The 25,400-nt window shown below is 42.6% G+C and overlaps 1 protein-coding gene across 3 annotated transcripts in view; it reads left to right on the top strand.

The window, feature by feature from the left end:
* MAPRE2 (microtubule associated protein RP/EB family member 2) overlaps positions 1–25,400 on the top strand; it is a 135,136-nt gene that overhangs the window by 98,594 nt on the left and 11,142 nt on the right. For all 3 annotated transcript variants that reach the window (XM_069468459.1, XM_069468458.1, XM_069468457.1), the window contains one exon: positions 21,552–21,691. In XM_069468459.1, coding sequence (XP_069324560.1) covers positions 21,552–21,691 — 140 coding nt within the window. The remainder of the gene's footprint in view (positions 1–21,551; positions 21,692–25,400) is intronic.

Raw genomic sequence — 25,400 nt, 5'->3', positions numbered from 1 at the left:
GAGAGAAAGGTCCTTAGAGAAGGAATAATTGAAAGCAGGAACAAGAGGGAAAATTGGTGGAGCATGATCCTAAAGCTGGAGAGAAAAAAAAAATGAGGTCAAGGGTGTAGATAGAGGGTTAGAAAGGAAAGGAGGGGATATTTATTTTTCTGGGGCTGAAGTGATGAAAGAGGTAGAGTAAAATTTAAGCCACAAGGAGCCGGGAAGCAAATATTTATGGCAGTTCAAATTGGCCTTCAACTTCTGTCAGCAACTTTCATCAGTCTAGGATCTGGAGTGGAGAAGGGGGACGGTGTGTCCTCTCCAGAGTCTGGGATTTGGGGGCCATGAAGTGGGAGGACAGGGAGGTGAGAAAATCAAGGGTGTCTGGCATTTCTTATTTTAATGTCATTTTTTATAGCTGTGAATGATGGACAGATTGGTCTTGAAACTCAACTGCCATTTTTTCAAGTTTTTAATGGTGAAATTGGGTAGACCTAAGAATATGTTTCTTCCACAGCCATAACGTGTCCTTAGTTTTTTTTTTCACACTGACACCAACACTCCTCCTCCCCCAAACAGCACTGTCCTTATGCTGCCTTGGCCTCGTTTGCTGGGAATTTCCTCCTCTGTCTTTCACAAAAGCCACAGAGAAACTTGCCATTTTGATAGAATGTCCATGAACCTGAAAGAGAAATATATATTTTCCAGAGCTTAACCTCTCAAGTGACAAAGCTCAGCAAACACATTAAAGTCAACAGATAATAAATTTGGTTTATAATGTTCCAGAAGGCAGTAATTCCTGAGACCACGTTCCTGATACCCTGACCATGTTTGCCTCATTGATCTCCATCAAGGAGAAAGGATATTTTCAGAAGTCAAACCAGTCATTCCCTTTTAAATAAAATATGTTCTGACTTTTGGGCATTGTGGGATAGTACAACTATACTGGGAGAAAAATTATAGCAAGGTATACATCACATATAGAACATTTTTTTTTTTATTTAATTTTACAGAATCAAAGAGTCTAACAGTATATCTTGTTAGATACAGTATGTCCTCATAATGTATACATTATTTCTTGTACAATGATATGAAATAATATGGGAAATATTCATGATAAATTATTAAGTGAACAGTGCAAGTTAAAGACAATAGTTTCATATTTTTTTCCCCACCCCCCCTTTCCCGAGTCAGCACCTTCAAGTGTTACCACTCCCCAAACGGTGCGCAATGCACTCATTGTGTAGGCATACCCCCATCCCCTCCCCCACCCCCCACCTCAGTCTGATGTCCAATTGGTGTCGTTTCCAGATTTGTATTTAGGTGATGATCAAGGAAACCAATTTTCTGGTGAGTACATGTGATGCTTGTTTTTCCATTCTTGGGATACTTCACTTAATATAATGGGTTCCAACGCTCTCCAGGAGAACCATAGAGATGTTGTATCTTCATCATTCCTTATAGCTGAGTAGTATTCCATGGTATACATATACCACAGTTTACTAATCCAATCATGTATTGATGGGCATTTGGGTTGTTTCCACATCTTTGCTATTGTGAATTGTGCTGCTATAAACGTTTGGGTACACGTGCCTTTGTTACAGAATGACCTATTTTCCTTTGGGTATATGCCCAGTAATGGGATTGCTGGGTCAAATGGCAGGTCTACTTGAATCTGTTTAAGATACCTCCATAATGCTTTCCACAGGGGCTGCACTAGTTTGCAGTCCCACCAGCAGTGTATTAGTGTTCCTGTCTCTCCACACCCACGCCAACATGTGTTGTTTTGGGTTTTTTTGATAAAGGCCATTCTCACTGGGGTTAAGTGATATCTCATTGTGGTTTTGATTTGCATTTCCCTGATGATTAGAGATGTTGAACACTTTTTCATATGTTTGTTAGCCATTTTTATATCTTCTTTTGAAAAATTTCTATTCATGTCCTTTGCCCACTTTTTGATAGGGTTGCTTGATTTTTTCTTGCTGATTTTCCTGAGTTCTAAATAGATATAGAACATTATTATTAAAAGCCATGATAGGAAGAAGGCTCCTATAAATGCATGAAGACCTCATTTTTCTAGAGGTCATGTATTCAGTTATTGGGAATGCAGCCAAGAAAATGTAAGCCAAAAATGTCTTCTAAGAGTCAGAATAGGTGTTTTATAATAAAATCTGTACCATAAAATTTATACACTTTACTCTTTATTTGTGAGAGAGTTTCTAGGATACTTATTCAGAGTCTATTTGCTCTTTCTTAATTTAGACATAATAAACATGGGGATATAGATTCTTAGCACATAACTCATTAGGGCAAGGAATACACAGCTATCAACAGAAAGTACAAATATCAGTAAAAGAAGAGCCAAAAAATTTAACAAAAACCTTAATGAGCCTATTAGTAGCCCAGGATCTTTATTACAAAATCAAATAGCTCCATACCTCTCAGTAGTCTTCAGTGTGTGTATGACACCAGCATGCAATTATCAATACTATCATTGGTCCCTTATAATTCTTAGGATTCTGTTATACTTCTCTGTTTATAATATTGACTCTGAATCATTTCCCCCATGAACTCTGTGTTTATAGTCTCTACACTGGTCCCCATGCCTCTGGTCTGAAGCCACTCAAGTCCACACTCTCCTCATACACAATCCTGATTTTGTCCATCTAAAATTTAGGACAAATTAAAGTGCTTCATGAGGTGAGAGTCAGCTGCCTGGGAAATTCACATATCCGTATCACATTTATCTCACAGTGGTGCCAGGGCAGAAATATGTAGTAGTAATTTCTATTCCCACCTCTAAGCCTTGGTCATTTCTTAATTAGTGGTGTTCATGGAAACAAGAAGTGGCTGGTATAATCAAAAACAAGAGCTGGTCCTCAGTTCCTTTTTCATTTTTGGCTTTGGAATACTTGATTCATTTTGCAGTGAATTTATCTCTCTCCAAATATTCCCTTAGGCTAATATGAAAATTAACTTGTATGTCTTGTCTATTGCATGATAAGAGTAGTAAGTGACAGCTCTAAAGCATTTTGTATGACAGAAGGACCAGATTAGAGTGGAAAAAGTGATCATGAAGTGGAGTATCACCATGATGATAATCAAGGGAGGACTCGGTCTGTATTAGCAAGAAAAAAAAATGTGCTTTGATATCATACAGACTACTTATATAGCCATGTGCCAGAGATCGTTTGCTTATGTATAAAATACATACATTCCACATCCTTGGTGCATTCTGTTTTTGTGAGAACATGCTAGATTTTTCTGCCATTTCAGTACAGATAAAAGCTTTTCTTTTGTCAATTCAGAGAAGCTGGAGGGTAGTTTGATTTCTGTGTATAGTTGGGTAATTTACCTGTGATGTAACAAGCTTTAGCATAAGCAGAGACGAGGTTGGATGGCTGCCTGGCAAGTTTTATGGTCCACATTCTGAGGCGTTGCATCTTGAATTGGTTTTGATCTGCCAACCAGGGGGCATGGATTAAAATACATATTTTCATGTTAGATATCTATTAAGTACATAAATCATTGTGAATCATCATGTTTGTAAATTTGTTGCTATGAACTGTATCTGCAACTCCAGATAGCTGTCTAGGGGAATCAGTTTTCATGTGTGAGCACTTACTAAATTTAAAAGAAAATTCGAAGTTATGGTTTCTATAGCAACTACAGCTTAGACACATTGCAAATTCACATACATTCATGTATTTAAATCAAACTCCCATATACAAATATAGTATGATAGATTTAGAGTTGCTATGGTAATTGAGTCTGAGCTTTCTCTCTTCCTTAAGGGCTTCAGTGTTTTGGCCTTAAAATCAGATTAATAAGAATGCTAAGAATGGTTTCAAAAAGTAAGCAACCTAAGTATAATAAAGTGTTTGAACAATTATAATTAAATCCCTAAATGTAGATTTAAATAAATCCTAACAGTGCTTTTCAAAAAGTATATTGAATATTTGAATACTCACACTCTCAATTACCTTTAATTTTGGTTTTTCTAAGGCAGTTCATAATAACTATAAAAATGTGACCATGTTTATTCATTTATTTCTTTAGCAACATATGAACATTTGTTGAGCACCTGTACTCTAAGTAAGCAACACTGCTCGCCTTTTTTGGGAAAGAAGAGTTGCTTTTACTTTTTTTTTTTTTTTTTGGTTCTGTTTTTTAAAAGAGGCAGTAAAATATAGCAGTAAGGAGTGGTTTTTATCCTCCTGATCTCGGTTTTATGGCCCAGAATATGGTCTCTCTTGGTCAGTGTACCACATACAGTTGAAAACAGTGGGTATTCTGCATTAGCTGGTAGTATGGTGTTTTTAAATGTCAATTAGGTCAAAGTGGTTGATAGTGTTATTAAGATCCTATGTGTTTTTATGGATATTTTTGTTGTCTAGTTCTAACAATTGCTGCAAAGAGTGTGTTAAATTTTCCTGCATTGACTTTGGAATTGTCCATTTCTCTCTTTAATTCTCTCAATTTTTGTTTCCTATATTTTAAGGCTCTATTATTAGTTGCATACATATTTATGATTGTTCAGTCATCTGTTGAATTGACCTTTCTATTTTATGAGGTGTTTCTCTTTACCTTTGATAATACTTTGTCTTATAAATCTATTTTATCTGATACTAATATAGCCACTCCAGCTTACTGTTTGCATGGTATATCTTTCTCCATGATAAGTTAAATTTTTACTTATCTTTGTCTTTATATTTAAAGTGTGTCTCTTCTAAACAGCATATAATTGGATCTTGCTTTTTTTATTCATTCTGATAATCTCTGCCTTTTAATTAGAATGCTCATTCCATTTACATTTAATATAATTATTGATTTGGTTGGATTTAGATCTACCATGTTATCATTTGTTTTCTGTTTGTCCCTTTCTGTCATCTTCTGGATTCCTAAAATATTTTTGAGAGTTTTATTTTAATTTGTTTATTGCCTTTTTAACTATGCCTCTTTGCATTAATTTTTTTAGTGGTTGTTCTAAGGATTATAATATATATTCATGTCTTTTCACAGTATGCTTAAAATTAATATTGTAAAACTTCATATAATATGTGGAAACCTTGAAACCCCTGTCCCCATTGTTCTTCGCTGTCATATGTATTACGTTTATATACATTATAAACCCTACAAGACAATGTTATAACTTTTGCTTTAAACCCACAATGTCCAGTTCACAGCGGCATTTAAGTACTTGAAATGTGTTTATTTTTCATTGAAATGTGCTATACATATAAAAAGCATGCTGAATTTAGAAGACTTAGTATGAAAAAAGTGTGAAACATCTAATTAATAATTTTTATATTGATTACATGTAGAAAATATATTTTGTATGTCTCCTATATATTTTGCTTATGTTAAAATTAGTCTTTTTACTTTTTTTGATGCGGTTACTAGAAAATTTTAAATTATGTGGTTCACATATTTCTATTAAACAATGCTTCTAAACAGTCCATATGTTATAAAGAAATTAAGAGAAAAATTGTTTATTTTTCACATTTTTACCATTTCCAGTATTTTTCCTTCGTTCTTGAATATCCAAGTTCCCTATTGGTTTCATTTCTCTTCATACTGAAGAACTTTCTTTAGGATTTCTTATAGTGCAGGTCCAGTGACAACAAAGTCTTTTAGTTTTTCTTTTTCTGTAAATGTCTTTATTTTACCCTCATTCTTAAAGAATATTTTTACTTGATAAAGGATTCAAGTGAAATATATATATACACACACAAATGTATATATTCTTCAAGCACTTTAAAGATGTCATTTCCACTGTAATGCCTATGGCCCTCAAAGATAAGAAGTATATACTCATTCTCTCATTCTAATCATTCTTCTCCTGTGTGTAGTATATAGTTTTTCTCTGGGTGCAGTCAAAATATTTTCTTTATCTTTGGTTTTCAGTAGCATGACTATGATGTGCCTAATCATGGTTCTTTTTGAATTTATCTTGTTTTAGAGTTCATTAAGCTTCCTAAATCTGTAAATTTATGTCTTTAGGAAGTTTTCAGCATTATTTTTTCCAAATGGTATTTCATCTCCATTCTTTCTATCATATCCTTCTGGGGCTCTATTTATCCATATGTTAGAGCTTTTGAAATTGTACTAAAAGTCTCTGAGGCACTGTTGATTTTTTTTCCAGTCCTTATTTTCTCTCTTCTTTAGACGGTCTCTGTTGATGTATTTTCAAGTTTGCCCTCTCTTTCCCTAGTCATCACCGTTCTACTATTGTAGAATTCTACATTTTTTAAAAAAAAAAAATTGAGCTGTTGTATTTTTGTTTTAAATTTTTCAATTTTTTTTTCTTTGCTGTGTTTGTCTACCTTTTCATTCATATGAACATATTTTCCTTTACTGAGCATGGTTATGGTAGCTGCTTTTAAAGTTCTTATCTGCGAATTCTACCATCCTGGCATCTCACAACTGGCATCTATTGATTTTCTTTTCTTTTGAGAATGTGTTCTGTTTTCGTGGCTCTTCATATATCAAATAATTTTGGATTGTATCTTATATATTGTTACTCAGTGTTGTGGAGACTGTATTTGGTTATATTGCTGCAAATAGTGTTGATGTTTTTGATTTAACAGACACTTAACTAGAGTCTAAGGGAGAAATACTTAAGAAGTTAAATCCCATTCGAGGGGTTCTAACCTTGACCTCAGACCTTTATTCGGGATTTTCTTTTCTTTATTATTACCAGGATGCACTAAATCTCCATTTACCTTTTGAGAAACTGCTTCCTTTAGCCACAGATGTTGGTCTTACCCAAAGCCATTATTTATTCCAAGAAATTCATTTTCCCATGTCTTCTCTTTACACTAGGACACTCCATGATGGCATTTGACTTCCCCGAGCCCCACAGGGTAGGCCCAGGTATACTTCTTGTCCCTTTATGGTCTCTCCAGCAAGATGAGTCATGCCTGTTTATTCCTACAACTTGCCAGTAGGTACCTGCTTAACATTGCTATCCCACAATCCCCAATCACTTAACCACATACTCTACTATCTACCTACCTACTTACTTCTTCAAGGACCAAACAGTAATTTTCAGAGATCATGCAGTATCAATTCAGAACAAGGAAGAGATGCATTTTTCTTACTAGCCCCATAATTAGCAAGCCTTCTTTTCAAACACATGTTTGTATTTCTCATTATAATATGGAATAATATTTGTATCTTTCACTCAACCCCTGCTCCATGTCAACATTGCATTCATTTGACCTGTTCATGTTAAGAAAAACTGTCCTGTTGCTAAGCTGCATACCACTTAATGACTGCTCTCTTAGCTACCTGAAGACCTGGAGAAAATGGAAAGAAACACTGTAATGGTCCAACTAATTAAGTTCTCAGAGGGGACCCCCTACTCTCTTGATTTTGTTCTTCTAGTGACATATCTATACGTAAGATGTATAAGACACACTGCTAGGCATTGGGATATTTTCTCCACAAAGAATAATGGAAACTACATTTCCCTACTGCTTTAGTCCATTCAGTCTCCTATAACAAAATACCTTAAACTGGGGAGCTTTGTATAAACAACAGAAATTTATTTCTCACAGTTCTGGGGGCTGAGAAGTTTAGGATTGAGGCACTGGCAGATTCAGTGTCTGGCAACAGCCTGTTCTTATATAGGGCATCTTCTCATTGTTTACTTGGATGGTGGAAGGGGCAAATAAACTCCTTTGGGCTCTACCATCGTGACCTAATTACCGCCTAAAGTCCTTACCTCTAACACTATTGCACTGGGGATTAGGTTTTAACATGAATTTGGGGTGGCACAAACATTCAGACCATAGCACCTACCTATAATTACGATGCAAACCATAACATAAAATATGAACAGTGCTCTGCCTTGCCAGGACGCTGAATATCTCTGAGTTTGAAATATTGAGTGAAGAAAAGAGCAAAGAATCATGAAGAATTCTAGAGTTTCAAATAGGAATCTCCTGGCAGTCCCTGTAGGAGAGCCATGCATTTTTCATGGTCATCCCAATTTCTTTTCTGACTGAGACAGCATTTTTGACAGATGATTTACTAATTCCATTTGCAGTTTTTAATTATTTTGGCTTTCTGAGTCAAAGTATGTACATACTTTTTTCAAAAAAACTAGAGTTTTTTAAAGCTCAAAGATTAAAACTTACAAAGTGTTGTGGTACTATTATTGTATAACTCAGAATCTAAATCTAATATGAATACAATTTTTTTTCATGAAAGTTAAGGAAAACATTTAAAATGTAAGGGACAGTCATCAGTAATATTAGCAAATATTTACTGAGCACACACTAAGTGCCAACTGTTATCCTAAGAACATAATGCGTATTAGTTCAATTTAGCTTTACAATAATTCTAAAAGGTAGGTAGTTGTATTACCCTCATTTTTAGAGTTGAGGAAACTGAGGCACAGAGAGGTCCAGTAACTTGCCCAGATCACACACTAGAAGTAAAGGACCCAAGATTTAAGGCCTGACCCTATGATTCCAGAGCCTATACTCTTTAATCATTATATTATATTGCCTCTCTCAAATATCATGAATATGGTCTTGTTTTATCATCTTATCTTCTCCCCGTGCTATGCTAAACCACAGTAAGTTATCACAAACCTCATTCAAATTACATGATGTATTGAAGAAATAAATAGCTCTGCTATTATTTATCTGCTTAGTGTTACTAAGGCTTGAGACGCAGAACATATGCTGTTTTATTGGTATGGCATTTATTTCTTTAATTAACATTTTTTTTAATTCAAAAACATTTCCTTTCATTCTTAAGCAGATTTTTATTACCTGCTGTAACAAGAGAGAGTTGCTATATTTTATCTACATTTATGAATGCAGGAGATGTTAAGCTACTTGTTCCAGGCTTCTTATTAGGCCAAAAGCAGGAATGTGTATAAAGCCCAGAATACTGAGCCCTAAAATGAGTAAAATTACTAATCTCTGACTTCTTAATCCTTCAATTCCTACAACTCCCTGTGTAAATGGCCTGGGTGATTTCAAAGTGAAGAGCAGCTCCTGAGCCAGAACTGGCACGTGTTCGGCACGTGTAGTCCGTTCCCTCACACAGGGCTCTGCGGGAGAGGGCCCATGGCCTCCGTTGGTGTCCCACCTGCACCAGGAAGCAAACCCTCCCAGCCCCTTTTTGAAGAAGACTGGGCTCTTTCAGAACTAGCTTTGAGTCATTCTTACATAGCTGCTCTCTATATATGCTGAAATATTAATTCTAGAACTGAATGCCCCGTGTTACTCTGATAGATCATCACTTTCTCTCCACAAGTGTAATCGCTTGAGATTTTGCTTCTCCGCCTAACCAGGAAACCTTGTCAGGCCTCAAAAGACAGTGACAGCGTTCATTCTTGGTTTTCATGAGCAAAATAGCATAGATTGCCTGTGAACCTATTTTTCTTTATTATTGGTGCCTTTCTTTGTTACTTCATTTGTGGGGCAGGAATAGAAAACAGTTTTGACTTGAATGATTTTCCAGAATCCCTTGGAATTAGGTGAACTAAACTATGAACCAGCTTTGTCTTGTGCAGTCATTGTTTCCCCAATGCCTGACCCATAGAAGGTCCTCATTTAATATTTGTGGGGTTTGGGGGGGGGGGGGGTTGTTTGTTTGTTTGAGACAGAGTCTCATTCTGTCACCCAGGCTAGAGTGCTGTGGTGTCAGCCTAGCTCACAGAAACCTCAAACTCCTGGGCTCAAGCAATCCTCTTGCCTCAGCCTCCCAAGTAGCTGGGACTACAGGTGTGCACCCAGCTAATTTTTTCTATTTTTAGTAGAGATGGGGTCTCACTATTGCTCAGGCTGGTCTTGAACTCCTGAGCTCAAGCGATCCTCGCGCCTTGGCCTCCCAGAGTGCTAGGATTACAGGTGTGAGCCACCGTGCCCGGCCTAATGTTTGTTGAGTTTAGCAAACTTAAATTGAATCACTGCAGTGTCCATTTGAAGCAAGGAAGATGCAGTAAGCCAACACATGGCTGTCTTTGCAGTGTGCTCCAATCATCTGTGTCACCTGAGAAGCCCCTCGCACTGTGACATAGAAAGTGTCATGGTGCACAGAGCTGCACAGCAACACAGGAAATATTTCTTAAACAGCAGTTTCTATTTCTTACCCTTACCCTTACCCTTTTTGTAAAACCTTTACTTGAATTCTCATTTCATTCTTGTTTACTCATTTAGTTTCTCAACAAATATTTGTTGAGGCACTGTAAGAGATGCTGGAGTTATACAGTGATTTTGACAAGACCCTCTGCTTTTAAGGAAGTTACAGCCTAGTGGGGAAACTTGACAATAAATAGAAAATAGCAGTAAGGTGAGGTAAGTGTACTCAGGGTGGACAGGAAGACCGCCTGAGCTGGTCTTGCATATTCCATAAAGGTTTCCTGGAAAAAACGAGATTCAGCCAAGACTTAAGGACTGCGTAGAGGTTAGTCACATGAAGGGTGTGGTGGAGAGCATTCCAGGCAGAGAGAAAGGATACTGAAGTTGAGAGAGAATGTGTGCTATTCAATAAAGTGCATGTTGTTCTGTGTGGATGTTGAGACGTGAGACTGCAGAGGGAAGCAGGACTTTTGTTATTGATAAAAAAAAATTTTTTTTATAAGTCACAAACTGAGGAGCTTAAAACAACACACGTGTATTCTCTCACAGATTCTAAAGTACAGACACAGCTTCACTAGGTTCTCTGCTTAGGTTACAATTCAGGTACCCACTAGGGCTGTGGTCTCATCAGAGGTTCAGCTGGGGAAAGATTTGCTTCCAAGCTCCCTCAAGTTGTTGGCGGTTTCCTTGAGGCTGCAGGACGGAGGCACCTGTTTCTTGCTGGAAGCTGCTCTGAGTTCCTAGAGGCTACTTGCACCTCTTTGCCTTGTGGGCTTTTCCAATAAAGGGGCTTACTTCCTGGCAACTACTTCTTCAAGACCAGTAGGAAGAGTCTGTCTGGTATGCCTGCAAGCAAGACAGTTGTACATATGGTAACATAATGGTGTGAGTGACTCCTATCACCTTTGCCATGTTATTCTTTGGGTTAGAGGCAGGTCATGGGTCCCATGCACACTTAAGGGAGGAGAATATCTTGCAAAGTCATGAACACCAGGAGGCAGAGCATTGGGGGGGGGGTCACCTTAGGGTCTGCTGGTCACACAGAGGTTACACTTTATAATGGGGACTGTCAGGAGTCATTGAAAGGTTTAAGCAGAAGTTTAATTTGCAGTATGAGAATGCATTAGAAGGCGCACAGTTCCAATCCAGAAGATTAGCTAAAAGGCTGTTGTAGCAAACCATGTGGGAGTGGATGGTAGCTTAAGTGGAGGTAGTAGCCATGTGGGTAGAGACCCTAAGGAGACTGATGATTAATAGGATATGGGAAGTAAGGGAAAGGAGGAAACCAAGGATAAATGATGGACACATTTCTGGCTTGGTAGTTGGTTGGTGAAAGCAAAGAACTTGGACCAAGAGCCTAGTAAGTAAAAGAAGGTGGGTGATTGAGGTGGGGCTCTGCTCGTAGTTCTCACGTCCCTGAGCTCCAGCCTGCTCTGTGGCCTCAGACCACGTCTCTCTTCTTAAGAGAATCTGGATAAGATGGTGTTAACAGAGCACAACGGGCTTGCCACAGTCAGAAATTGGAGCCTCAAACGCTGGTCTTGCCAATTGTCAGTCAATAGGGACTGACTGGAAACTGAAGGACAGCACGCCATAAATTAAGTACTTGTGTTCCCCCAAAATGGCCATCTTAGCTCATAAGCTTTTTGCTTAAATGACCGCTGCATGCCAGGAGTGCAGTGGCACCCATGATGTCGTCGTCATGGTAACGCCTGGGTATCTTTATTCTCAGTGGGCTGTCTCGGTGTGCTCTGCGCCTTCAGCCACTACCGTGCCCTGTCGCTGCAGTGCACAGGCAAGGCGGTGCTCCTCTAATTTCCTGTTTGGATGTGATGTGTGTGGTCTTTATTGGGGTGAGTGATCCTCACCATTTCTGTTGCTCTGAGAACGATTGAAAAAAAATAGTATTTTAAATTAAGATAGCGATTGGATTTGGTACCTAATGCGTTTCAAAGCACACTTAGTTTTCTTCCAAGATGGGAGAGGTGTGAAAAGTCAGTAGTTTATCGAAAGAAATTCATACCATGTTGAAATAACTATTTACAAGTTCGAATTTTTAATACTTGAGCCATTTTAAGATGCAGAGTGCTTTCCTGCATTTTTTTTTTTTTCCCACTATGAAAAATTCTCTGAAACCAGAGTGACTCAAGCAGAGCCTGGAAAATACTGGAGAATCACATGATGGCTAAAAATAAGCACATCCTCTCCAGCAGGGACAGTAAGCAGGGCAGAAGTAAGCCAGTATGCTAAGGCTCACACTCGCTGCACATGCGCAGTGCTGTCAGGCGCTCTGCCCAAGGCAGGCGCAGGTTCTGTGATCGCTGGTCAGCGAAGGGAGGTGCTCAGGCGCTGCTCACGCTGTGCTGCGGCAGCCACGCCCTCAGTGAGCCTGCGACCTGCAGTGTGCCTCATTGGTACACTCTCCGGGGATGAGGCATTTATTGCACTGAAATGACCCCTGAACAGTGGATTGAGAGGAACACAGGCTCTTGTCACTGCCTGGTTTTCCTTAAGCCCTCCCCTTGGAATCAATAGCAGATGCTATTGATCACAGAATGTCTTTTTGTTGCTGTTAACATTGCAAAGCATACGTTGTGTGAAATGGCTGGACATTTGGTGACTGTTCTGTAGGGTACAGAATAGGTTTTCCAAACTATAGCATTTAAAGTACTTTACCAAAAACATAACAAAATTTGTCTTGAGCACTCACTGCTCACACCCAGGGAAATTGTCCGTTAGTCCCCTAGCTGGCCTTTCTGCTTCTACTCTCACCCCTTTTGTCTGTTCTCAACACAGCAGGAAGAGTAAGCCTTTCGAAGCCAAAGTCAGATCATGTCACTCTGTTCAGGGTCCGGCACCAGCTTCCCTGTTCCCTGAGAAAGACAGCGAGCGCCTGTGAGGGCCTGTTACCTCCCCTTCCAGTATGTCTCTGACCTTCTCTTCTCCTGCGATGTCCCATGCTCCCTCTGCCCCAGCCACCTGCCCTGGCTCCTGAGCAGGTGTGGCAGGGCCTTTGTGCCACCATAGGCCTCTCCTCTGCCTGGGCTGCTCTGCTCCTGGCTCTCCAGACGGCCACCTGCCTCCCCTCCCTCAGGTCGTAGCTCCAGTCTCACCTTCTCAAAGAGGCCTTGAAGGAGGAAGGGTTGCTCCTGCAACGGGCACGTCCCTTGCAGGGATCCTGGAATTTGTGACTACGGAGTTGCTATAGGAGGTGTTGGTTTCTATGGGGAACGCGACTTTTGAGCCAGGGTGACCCTCACACATGCCTGGTGTGGCCCTCGCCTCCTTGTGTCTGTGCTGGACAGCTGCAGGACTCCCTCAAGAGGGGCACCTAGTGCTGGCCTGCTGGTGCTCGGTGTCCCTGACCCCTCTGTCGTTCCAAGTGGCCTCCAGCTGAGCATAGCCCGTGGAAGCCCCCATAGGTCTGAGGTGAGGAGTTGAAACTAAAGAAGGACCCAAAGTGGAAGCTCAGGCCTTCCCTGTAATTCCCAGCTGAAATTCCCACCCCCCCGCCAGCCCCGCCCTCCTCGCCGTTCCCTGCTCTGTAGCTCTCTTGACCGTGGCACTTATTTTCTAGTTTCCTCTATCACTTATGATTTATTATGTTAGTGTTTATTGCCTGGTTCCCCCGTCAGAATGTAAATTCCACAAGGACAGGCATCTTTTGTGTTTCATTCATTGTTTTATCCCAAGTGCCTATTAGCTTGCCAGCTACATAATGGAGTTTTAATAAATATTTGTTGCATAAATGAGTGAATTAGGGTAATTTAGAAGGAGCAGAGACTGGAGCTACCACACATTGATTTCTAAGATAGAGACTGCATGGAATAGAGGGAACCCATTGGTGGGTTAAGGGTTAATCAATTTTTATAAAGATTTTCTTTACATAAAAATGAGCCTTATTTTCTTATTACTTCAGCAGTTTAGATTTATTTTGCTAGTGTCTAGAAATGGGAAACCAGTGTACTTTAGCATCATTAGTTGAATCAGATCTCATTTGCTGAGTAACAATAGGTATGTAAGCTACTGTTTATTGAGCACTTATTATATACCAACCTCTTGTGTAAAAGCTTTCCCCATGTTGACTCACAGACTCCTCCCAACTCTGCAAAGTCGGTCCTGCTATTCCCATCTTAAACTTAAAGCACACAAGGTGGCAGCGAAAGTCACACCACTGGTGAGTAGCAGAACCAGGCTCCCAATTCGGAAGGCCGTCTGGCTGCAGAGCCCCTTCTCAACCACTGCACCCTCGTGCCTCCCTGCAGACTGAAGCGAAGGACATCTGGTTCCATACCAGGTCTTCATTCTTGCTGCATGTGGAGCTGCCCACTTTTACAAGCTGACACTGAAGTTGTGAAAGGGAGAGGCAGCCAAACTTTGCCTGGGCTTTGGTGCTAAGAGCAGAGGCATAAGGGCTGTGGACTGCTGATTGCAGAGTGAGAGTGCCAGCCTCCTAATGGTCTCAAGAATCAGAGCTTCTCGGAACCCTGTAAACATCCCATGTGGACTGAATTCTGGCCACTGAGGTGCTCCTTTGGCCTTCAGAGCAAAATAAGTGACAGGATCTAGGAGTGGAGGTATGGGGCCATTTTTGAAGGAAAGGATCAGGTCTTTATTACCCACATTTGCAGCCATCAGGATTGCGTAGGAACTGTCAGTCACATTGCAGTTTGAGGGCTCTGGTGTCAGCTTAGTCACTGAGGAAGTCCTCTTCCCGTGGGAATTCATTCTTCCCATCAGCCTAGCCCATGCCCTTATCCCCAGCAGTGACCTTCCTTTTTTTTTAACCAAACTCATTATCTCAGTTAAAAACTAAAATCATTTGCCAAGGTGAAGGGGATAGGAAAGTGATGTCATGTCCATCGATGGATTAATCAATGCATATGTAATGTATCTTCTGCCATAGTGTTTTGGTCGTTATGGGGTTTTTTTGTTTTGTTTTTGGAGACAGGGTTTCGCTCTGTCTCCCAGGCTGGAGGGCAGTGGTGTCATCATAGCTCACTGCAACCTCCCACTCCTAGACTAAAGCAAGCCTCCTGCCTCAGTCTCTCAAGTAGCTGGGACTACAGGCACATGCCACCATGCCCTGCTAATTTTTTATTTTTTTGTAGAGGTGGAAGTTTCACTATCTTGCCTAGGCTGATTTTGAACTCCTGGCCCCAAGCAATCCGCCTGCCTGCTTCGGCCTCCCAAAGTGCTAGGGTTACAGGCCTGAGCCACCGCCCCCAGCCTCTTGGGGGAAGTTTTAAGTGTGTGAGGATTAATGGGAGTGGAGTGGAGAGGGCAGTGGCCTCCCAAAGTTTGGAAGACATTGGAAATGACCAGAAGAGCGGCGGCCTCTTGAGAGTGTGTGCGCGCACATGCTCATGTTTTTAATGTCTCTGCAGTTCTTGTCAACAGCATTAATGTCATATTTTTAGTTCCTCTGTTTATGATTTTGGCAAAAAGAATATAGCAGATTATGTGAGAAGAATTTCTAAATTCCAGCAGAGCCCTGGCCGTGACACATGAAGCGAAGCACACTGCTTTTATTTGCTTCATCCTTCTGAACCCACTGGGCCTCATATGCCCAAAATGTTGTGGCATTTTCCATAAACATTAAGCAAGCTACTAATTATTGACATTAGACACAGAAATGCCCTGCCCTCACTAAGGCAATGAATCAGGCCACTCTGTTTTTTTACAACTATGGTTAAAATGTCTTAGAATCATATTTATGCCCCAAATCCTAAAGGCATTAATTAAGACACAACTGCTCAAAGACCAGCATTGTAAATCATGTCCATATCCAATGAGTAAATTCAAAGAATTACAGGGACTTGTACAGAATTTATGCTTATATTCCTCTGCTTCCGAAATTCCTTTTTATTTTGAAAGGGAAAATTAGGAGGTAGAGCAAAGCTTGAGGGCAAAACGATGTGCTTGTAAAACAGGGCTACCACTAATTATGTTCTCAGGACATCATCAAATGCAGCTGGAAAAAAAATTGAAATGTTTGAATCAGCTGCAAGAAAAAAAAATCTATATCTGTATTATAGCCAAAATAGGTACACTCTCTGCAAAAGCCATTATGTAAGTGTTTTCCACATAAGCATCATTGAGCCCAGAGGCCTGGGAGGGTACAGAAGTCACATCACTGGCAGAGCAGGGGCATGCTGGGAAGCAACGAGGCAGCTATTGAGGACCTCAGTATCTAAAATTCAGGATTGGAAGCTGTAGGGACATTATTGAATCAGTTCACAAGATAGGAATACAGACGGTAGCTTACGTGAAAGTATTATGTCAATGTTAAGTTTACTGATATTGATAACTATACAATTTTCTGATAACATCCTTGTTTCAGTGGCCAAAGTAAGTAGGGAAAGAATATCTGGCAGCCCTAGAAGCTGAGTTCACTAGAGTGTGGTTGTTTCAAAGAAGACAGCAAGACCTATTAATACAAAACAAATAAAGACTGGTTCTTAACTGTCTAGAGAGGATGCTATACTTTACGGTATTGTCTACTATTTATCCTAAAAAGGAAAACATGAAATCATTGAATGTAATGAGGACAAAAGGTTTCATTTTTATACATTTAGTATGTGTTAACCATGTGTCAGCTGTGAGGGGTAAATTACTTCTGTTTCAAATTGCAGCTTGTGATGATTTAATGAGCCCACTTTACATTTATTTGAAAATGAGCCCTTTTAGTTTAACCCTTAACTGTGGTGGTGGTTGTTAAAAAAAAAAAAAAAACCTAAACCTCTGAAGATACCGAGATCTTTCCTGTTCTTTAACTTCTCCACGTTTATTCATTTGAAGGTACAAATGTACAGTTTCTTTCCAAATAACTTAATCAGAATTTCAGAACCCCTCTAATTTTAAATATCAAATACTAATTACCTACTTGACCTATTATACAATTTTTAAAATGTGTTTTCCGTTCCACTCCTTCCTTTGCTCAGCCTGCACCGCGTCCCCGTCAGCACCTGTGAAGGGCAGGGCGGAGCTGTCCTTCCATCCCACATGGGCACAGGTGGTGGAGCGGCAGAGGGCGCCAAGTCTGACTGTCGTTGCCTTCCTCTTTCTCATCTCAGGGGGACCCAGAAGGTGCATGCGTATGCACCAGCGTGAAGGACCTGGCCCGAGGCCCCCGCCTGGCCTTTGCCAGATTCATGAAACCCAGGTGCCATTTTAAGGCTGGGACTCTGCAGAGTGAGGCAGAGGCACACAGGCGTATCTCAGCTGGGCTCTGTCAACAGCAAGACACATGTTTTCCCAAGGGAAGGAAAGAAAAACAGTTTCTCTGTGAGGCTGTGTGCGGCTGCAACTGGGAGAGCATCAGTCCCTGCAGCAGCTCCGGCCTCCCTGCCGTGAGCCACACAGAGGGTGTCCCCATGGCCTCCATCTGTTCTCTCCCTGTGCGACTCTGTTCTCCCCGGGCCCGCGTCCTCTGCTGTTTTATAGTTGCTCTTCCCTGACACCGGGGCCTTGCCCTGGAGTTTCTGCTTCTTACCAAACATTTCTTTTTTTTTTTTTTTCCCCAAGCTGCACTTGATGATATCCTGAGAAAATAATTAGCGGTAACCCTGTTTTATAAGCAATCAACTTCTGTTCCTTCTGTGTTTTTTTTTTCTTTTTAAATTGACACTGGACTGGGTAAGGCTGAATACCAGAACCAGTGTGTCTGAGGAGCCTGGCTCGGTCACCGCAACCAGCCTCCTCAGAGTTGCTCGCCTGCCTACGGAAGGTCACGTGGAAGGTAGGTCATGTGCTGCTAGGGAAGCTCCCTCTGCAGGGCTGGGTCTCTCAGAAGAGGCCAGTGGACGTGGCTTAGATTTGGACAACCCAGCACAAACCACTCAGAGTTAAGCATTTGCGGCTGAACTTACCCACTCGACCTGCCGTCCTGATGCTGTGTAGGTACGAGTCCTAAGTCATCATGGAACGCTATCTTGAAAGGAAACCGAGGAAGAGCTCTCTTTCTACGAGGCTGATGGTTTTTATTTGGTTTCCTTCATGTATTGCTGATTCTTCCTATCAGTGACTTTGACATTCGGCAGCCCCTCCTCAAACTTTCCCTGGTATCCTTACCCTGGAGAGATGCCTCTGCTAAGTATTGTGCGATGCATTATGAAAACTGTTACTGGGTGTTTCTGGGTAGGCACTGTGGTTGGCCGTGGGAACATAAGGTAATGACCAAAACAGATACAACTCCTGCGTCATGGGGCTGACATCTAAAGGGAGGAGTCAGCATTAAAGAGACAGCTATGCCATTGCAGTTGGTATGTGCTATGAGGAAAGTGTCCAGGGTGCTGTGGCCTTCCAGAGGAGGTGACATCTGAGCTGAAGCCAAAAGGATGGTAGAGTCAGTCACTCAAAGGTGGGGGGCAGGGAGGAGGGAGAATGTTTAAGACAGAAGGAATATAGCCTGATCACACTGGGTGGTCTTGGAGTCATAGAACACTGGCTTATTCCTGAGAACATTGAAGATGCCACACCTGGGAATTCTTAGGTGGCGTAGCTCCCATGAGACCGAGCTCCTGGGGAACAGAGACTGCATCTTAGTCATCTTAGAGACTTCCAGTACGTGGCCCTGGCAGGCATAAGCATATTAAATAAGGGCTATTGATCATGGATAGTCTTGGTGCTTTATATTAAAATTTGCTATATTGCCTATTTAAAAGTCTGAAGGAACTTAGTTTTTCCCAAGCTGCCTCCCCAGCTGCTAGGCTACCTCCGGGAAGGCTCTTTATCAGATGAGCGTGTCCGTGCTCTGTGTCCCCTCCCTACTCCCCCACGTGGTTTTCTTTTCCCGGCTGGTTTGGCCTTTGGTTAGAGAACCTGGTCAGTGGGATACAGAGATGGCATCCAGGAGTGTTTATTAGAGGCTGCTACAGAGGTGGAGGGTCCTTGCAACTGTATACCAGCCACAAATAAAGCAAAACGTCAGCTCTCTAGAATCCTTGGGAAGCTCTTCTGCAAAGGTGAGGTTTCCAGGGATCTGCAGATTTATCTTTTGAATACTCAAAACTATTTTAAGGCATTCTTAATTTAACCATTCTCATTTTAAAGTATATTTGGCATTTCCCTGTATTTTCTAAAGAGCATTTTTTTTTCTTTATGACAGAAAGGCACGTATTTTAAAGGCTGTAATGCTGTCGGTGCTTCTCCGGGGCGTGTATGACTTGCCTCTGTAACTGACTCCAGGCACCTGAAGGCATACAAATACAAATTTTATAGTCTTCCGGTTTGCTACTTTGTAATAAGGATATTGGTTGAAACTTGTAACTGCTGCCACATACCTGACTCTTTCTAATCCACTGGTGCTGATAAACTGTAAAATTGGAAACCACATCACTAGACTTTATTTACTTGTTCATGTATTTACTGTAAACATTTGTTCCTTAACCAAATATGTGTTCAGCCAAGCATCGTGCTGTGCTGTGCGGTTGCAAAAAGGAATAAGACGCGTCCCCTGCCCTCCTTACCTCCTAGGAGAGTAGCGGGGGAGGAGGGGGTCCCCTGCCCTCCTTACCTCCTAGGAGAGTAGCAGGGGGAAGAGGGGGTCCTCTGCCCTCCTTACCTCCTAGGAGAGTAGCAGGGGGAGGTGGAGGTCCCCTGCCCTCCTTACCTCCTAGGAGAGTAGCGGGGGAGGAGGGGGTCCCCTGCCCTCCTTACCTCCTAGGAGAGTGGCGGGGGGAGGAAGGGGTCCCCTGCCCTCCTTACCTCCTAGGAGAGTAGCGGGGGCAGGAGGGGGCCCCCTGCCCTCCTTACCTCCTAGGAGAGTAGCGGGGGAGGAGGGGGTCCCCTGCCCTCCTTACCTCCTAGGAGAGTGGCGGGGGGAGGAGGGGGTCCCCTGCCCTCCTTACCTCCTAGGAGAGTGGCGGGGGAGGAGGGGGTCCCCTGCCCTCCTTACCTCCTAGGAGAGTAGCGGGGGGAGGAGGGGGTCCCCTGCCCTCCTTACCTCCTAGAAGAGTAGCGGGGGAGGAGGGGGTCCCCTGCCCTCCTTACCTCCTAGGAGAGTGGCGGGGGGAGGAGGGGTGCAGTGGTGAACTGGGCCAATGGGAACGCCTGCACCAGATTGAAATGGGGGACAGCAGAGCTGCCACCGTTGGGGGCTGTGTTCAGAGGAAAAGGGAATGGGTGGGCCCCATTGATGACCTGGAATTTCTTAAATCGTGAAGCACATAAACTTCGTTGCATTTACGTTGTGACTTCTGTTTTGGCCGCATATGCCATTCTCAGCATCTGTGCCGTGTTCTAGATAGTGAGAGTCTTTCATGAGCTGAGCTCCAGATAGGTAAGGTCTTACCTGAAACCAGTGGTCTTCTTTTGTTTTTGTTTTTTTTTACTTTATATCATTATTAGCAATGCCAAGTGGATCACTCGCTTAAGGTGATGACCCTCCCCCCTAGATCTCCGCATTGTAAAGGTACATTTTTCCCCTTTATAGTGAGGAATTTGTAGGATAATATCTTGACACATGTAAATATTTTGTTCCCCAAAAACCTCTCACCTAAAGTTTTAGTGTCCACTGATGAACTTTTCCTGAATCAGTTACTAATTGTGGATGTTGCAAAATGATTTTTCTAGTTCTGACATTTCTTCTACATTCACTGGCTGTCAGTGTTCTGTAGAGAAGATCTTTATATTCTTTCTCTCCCTGTCCCTGTCCTCCTCCCCTCATATCACAGACTGATATATTTCCATTTGTCTAATGCATTACAATAAATTCCAGCTATTACTCTTCCTGATATGCAAACTCTCCCAAGTGTGACTAGGTGGGAGCCCCTTTAAAGCCGGCCCCTGTCTCCTTTTGACCTTAATCCTTGAGTACATCCTTGCTTTTTGACACAAGGTATCCTAAGCTCACCTTGAACATTCCCTGCCCCATCCCTGGAATCAGCCATTTCTCAAGAAGCCCTTTTATTGCAGAGTAACATTTAGAAACCAAGCTTTGGGCACAAGGGGTGCTCACCGCTATGGAGATGGCATTGCTCCTGGGCTCTTTCGGTGGCTAAAGCTAGGCTAAAGCTTTTCTCTTATATTAAAAGAGAAAAAAACATACATTCGTATTGATATTTCATCTAAAGTATTAATCTGTTACAAGGTCTCTTGTTTGTTAGAAACTCAGCGGAGTGATTGAGTTTATCTAAAAGGCTTTCCTCTTCAAAAATTTAAAATCCTTTTGTTTCTGTTATTCTTAACTCTCTGGAGAAAGAAGGGACAACTGCATTAACCTCACATTACTTGAGGCAAAAACAGCACTCACAAAGGTTAAATAAATTGCAGTTGCCCAAGACAACACCATCATTTCATCATGTGTACTTTTTCTAAGCATATTTGTACTTTTTTCTTCATGGGAAGGGATCACTGGAGGTATCTATGTTTTAGTAAATTCCTTTTAATATCATACATATGCTGCATATCTAAAAAACATTTTTCATGTTGCCAATATGTATAATTTATTCTGATTGCTTTCAGGCGCGGCTAAATCAAGTCCAGCATCTAAACCAGGATCCACACCTTCTCGTCCCTCCTCAGCCAAAAGGGCTTCTTCCAGCAGCTCAGCATCCAAGTCTGATAAAGATTTAGAAACACAGGTCATACAGCTTAATGAACAGGTAACTCCTCGTGCCTGGCCGTGGCTCTGGGAGCAGTGACACACGTAAGCCATGAGGGGCCAGACCTCTAGGCTAGGATAAGGGAAAGATGAGGTGGAGTCAGTGGTTTCAAGCAAGTAAGAATAAAAAGAATTGTTCAGGAAGGTGAAATCTGTAGCCCATGATGAATAAAAGATGTTAACCACAAATCTCAAAGCTGTACATTAAGATGGTACAAGTGGCTCACCTTGCTGCAGGCTTGCAGGCCACCCTCCCCTCCGCTATGCCTCAGTGGCTGTCGTGAGCTCCAGGCTGGACTGTGGCCCATCCTGCCTACTTCTGGCCAGTCTAGGCAGTGATAATGGCTGCTTTAGGGTTAGTCTGTCTCCCTTTCCTTCCCTCCCTTTTTCCTTCCTTTCTTTTTTTCTTCAGCTATTAGTTGAGCCTGTTCTGTGCGACAGATACTATGCTTAATGTGAGTAATATAATGGCAGCAAGACAGAGGCCCTCCCTTCCATCGTAGCATTCACAGGCAGCAGTTACACACGGTAGGTTATTACACAAGCAAACAAAACCCTGACCCTTCCCACGATGGCGAAAGTTGGATGCTACAGGAGCACCGAACCCAATATTGGGGGGGATCTACAGTTGTGTTTTAAGTAGAAGAACTTTCCTTCTTATCTCATATTCCTTACAATTACAGTAAATCTAGCTCCCTGTCTTTGAGATTGTCATTATAAAATCTTAGGTACACTTTCTAATGATAGCTAATTTTGCCTAAGATTATACACATAGTTTAAAAGTAATAAAACAGTGGGTAGCATAGGGCCCACTGTGGACACCACCCCGCCTCCCCAGGGTGTGGAGAGTCTCCTATGCTGGCCACCCTGCCTATGTGAGAAGAGCCTTTATTCGAGGTCCTCAGGTGGTTCTCAGCCACTCACCAGGCCAGCCCTGGTGATTAATCTTATTCTTGATGAGCCGGCAAGAGTCTAGGAACAGTTTTTGAGATTACTGTGTATTTGCAATCAAGAATCTAATTTAAAAGCAGGCAGTTGCTTAACCCAGGGCGTAATTCTGATCACTTTCATGAGAAGGGTAAAACCTTAAGTCATCCAGTGGGTAAGACTTGGATTTAGAAACTGTGGAATGTTCTAATTACCTGATGATTCTGTTTGAGTCCATAGAGAGTTTCCAGTAATGACTTCTCAGATAAATGGCGGTAAAGACAGCCGTAATAAGCCTTGGGCCTAAGGCTCCAAGCAAATCAGAGTAGACCTAAGAGTCAGGCGGTGGATCTGTGATGTTTTGGATTTCCAGTGGGCCTTGCATATCTGCAAGTTCCACATTCATAGATTCAACCAACCGTGATGGGAAATATTTTGAAAATATAAAATAAAAAATAACAGCACAATGATAAAAACTAATACAGCATAACTACTTACATAGCATTTACATTGTGTTTTTTATTATAAGTAATCTAGAGATGATATAAAGTATATGGGAGTATGGGTTATATGCAGATATGCCATTGTATGTCAGGGACTTGAGCATCTGTGGGTTTTGATATCCAAGGGGGAATGTCCTGGATTCAATCTCCCTCAGATGCCAAGGGACAGCTGTATAACTCTTTTCTCCTAAGGAGTTCAGATTCTTTTGATATCTCTGTTATCTCATGTTTCTTCACGACCCCTCTCCTCTCTCTTCCTCCTCTACCACACCCAGGTTCCCACCCCTTCGGCCCAAATTATAACCACATGGAAACCTCTAGGTCCTTCTCATCCATCCCTCTCTCCCTTGCAGCCTGCCCCCAGCCAGCCCCTCTTCCTGTCCCTGGGGCTGGCTTGAGGCTCCCATGAGCTCTCCATCACACAGAGCCTCCATCCTCAGGGGATGCAGACCTCTCAAATGCCTCAACCAAACCACCCTGCCATCCAAAATGCACTCTAGAGAGGACAGAGAGAGGAACACTCCAGTGATATTCCTTGTTATAATTCCTTCATTCCTTCCAAAAGGCCTCACTCTCCCTTCCTGTCCCCCCACCCCCCACGCCTTCCCATCGAGGAGTGTGCCTGCCCCCTCCCCACCCTCCCTCACAGAGAAAGCCTGACACACCCGAAATTGTGAGTTTACCAAGCACTTCCTGTCCGTGGTTGATTGTCACTGCTCCCTGCATTCCCTGTCCTTGAAGCCTACAGGATGCCCCCCCCCCTCCCCCCGAGGCTGGCAGGGGCCACACAGGTATCACAGTGTTGGAACTGAGAACCTGGCGTGAGCAGAGGCTGAGTGAAGATGCTGAGGCGAAGGGTGCATCACAGTGGTGATAGGGAAAGCCACAGGGCCGTAAACCTGAAGGATTTTCATTGGCTTGGCCGCCTGCGTTTCCTCTGGCTATCTCCCGTGATATACTATAGGGGGACCTCTGTGCTAGACAATTCCAATGACAGAGATGAATCAAGAGACAGAAGGGGCCGGGCGCGGTGGCTCACGCCTGTAATCCTAGCACTCTGGGAGGCCGAGGCGGGTGGATTGCTCAAGGTCAGGAGTTCGAGACCAGCCTGAGCGAGACCCCGTCTCTACTAAAAATAGAAAGACATTATATGGACAACTAAAAATCTATATAGAAAAAATTAGCCGGGCATAGTGGCGCATGCCTGTAGTCCCAGCTACTCGGGAGGCTGAGGCAGTAGGATCGCTTAAGCCAAGGAGTCTGAGGTTGCTGTGAGCTAAGCTGACGCCACGGCACTCACTCTAGCCTGGGCAACAAAGTGAGACTCTGTCTCAACAAAAAAAAAAAAAAAAAAAAGAGATAGAAGGGAGAAAAAGACATAAATAAAATAACGAGGGGCTCTTTCTAGCAGTGGGTCAGCCAACGGGAAGTGCGTTGGAGTCACCGCTGTGTTAGCGGACCGCTGGCGAGGGGAGGTGGGCTGGCCCAGGCAGAGACTGGCTGTCACTGAGACAGCAAGGCTGGCGGGGCGGGGCGGGGGCAGGACCTGCAGTCTGCAGACTTGCTGGGAGGAGTTGGGAGAACTGTGAGACAAGAACTTCCCCTCCTTGGCCCTTGCCCTTGACTTCTCTTAAGAACCCACCTCCAGCATCTCCTCCATTGCTTAGGCATCTGCCACGACACGGGAGGGACAAGGCTGGCGTCAGTCTTAGTGAGTGGGACTATGACAGTGGAATTTCGCTTGCCAGTTGATCTTTCATCATCTAACTTAGCTAACTTGGTTTTTATCAGGGAAGGTTTATAGCTGAGGACCTGTTACCTAATGCATCTGCAGTGTCACCAAAGCCTGACTTAGGCTGGGTATTTCTACAAAAGCCTCAGCTATTTACTCATTGTACGGAGCAAAGCACTCAGGAGGCAGAAAAACCCAGCTTCCCTGGGTTGAAGTGTCCCTGCCTGGTCCAGGGGGAGCCAGGAAGTGGTGGCATACCTAAGCTGCCACGGATCCATCTGCTGGCACCAGCACTGGGCTGAGATGGATTCCATGGCCAAGCCTGGGGAGGTGTTTAAGGCAGGAAAGGATTTCTAGAATAAAGGGAGTTTTCTTTTTTCTGGAATTCAAGCTGGTTGCCTTTTTTTTTTTTTTTTTTAACATTTTACAAGTGTTCAAGCTATAGTATTAACAGAAATGAGTTAAAAGTTCACAAACTGAGCCACTGCTCTGTGAGTCGCTACATGCAGGCAGCAGTGAGGTTGACACTGTGGGAGCACATTCCTGAG

The sequence above is a fragment of the Eulemur rufifrons genome, chromosome 5, assembly GCF_041146395.1.
Source record: "Eulemur rufifrons isolate Redbay chromosome 5, OSU_ERuf_1, whole genome shotgun sequence".
Taxonomy (NCBI): Eukaryota; Metazoa; Chordata; class Mammalia; order Primates; family Lemuridae; genus Eulemur; species Eulemur rufifrons.
This window is presented reverse-complemented; position numbering and strand designations above follow the sequence as displayed.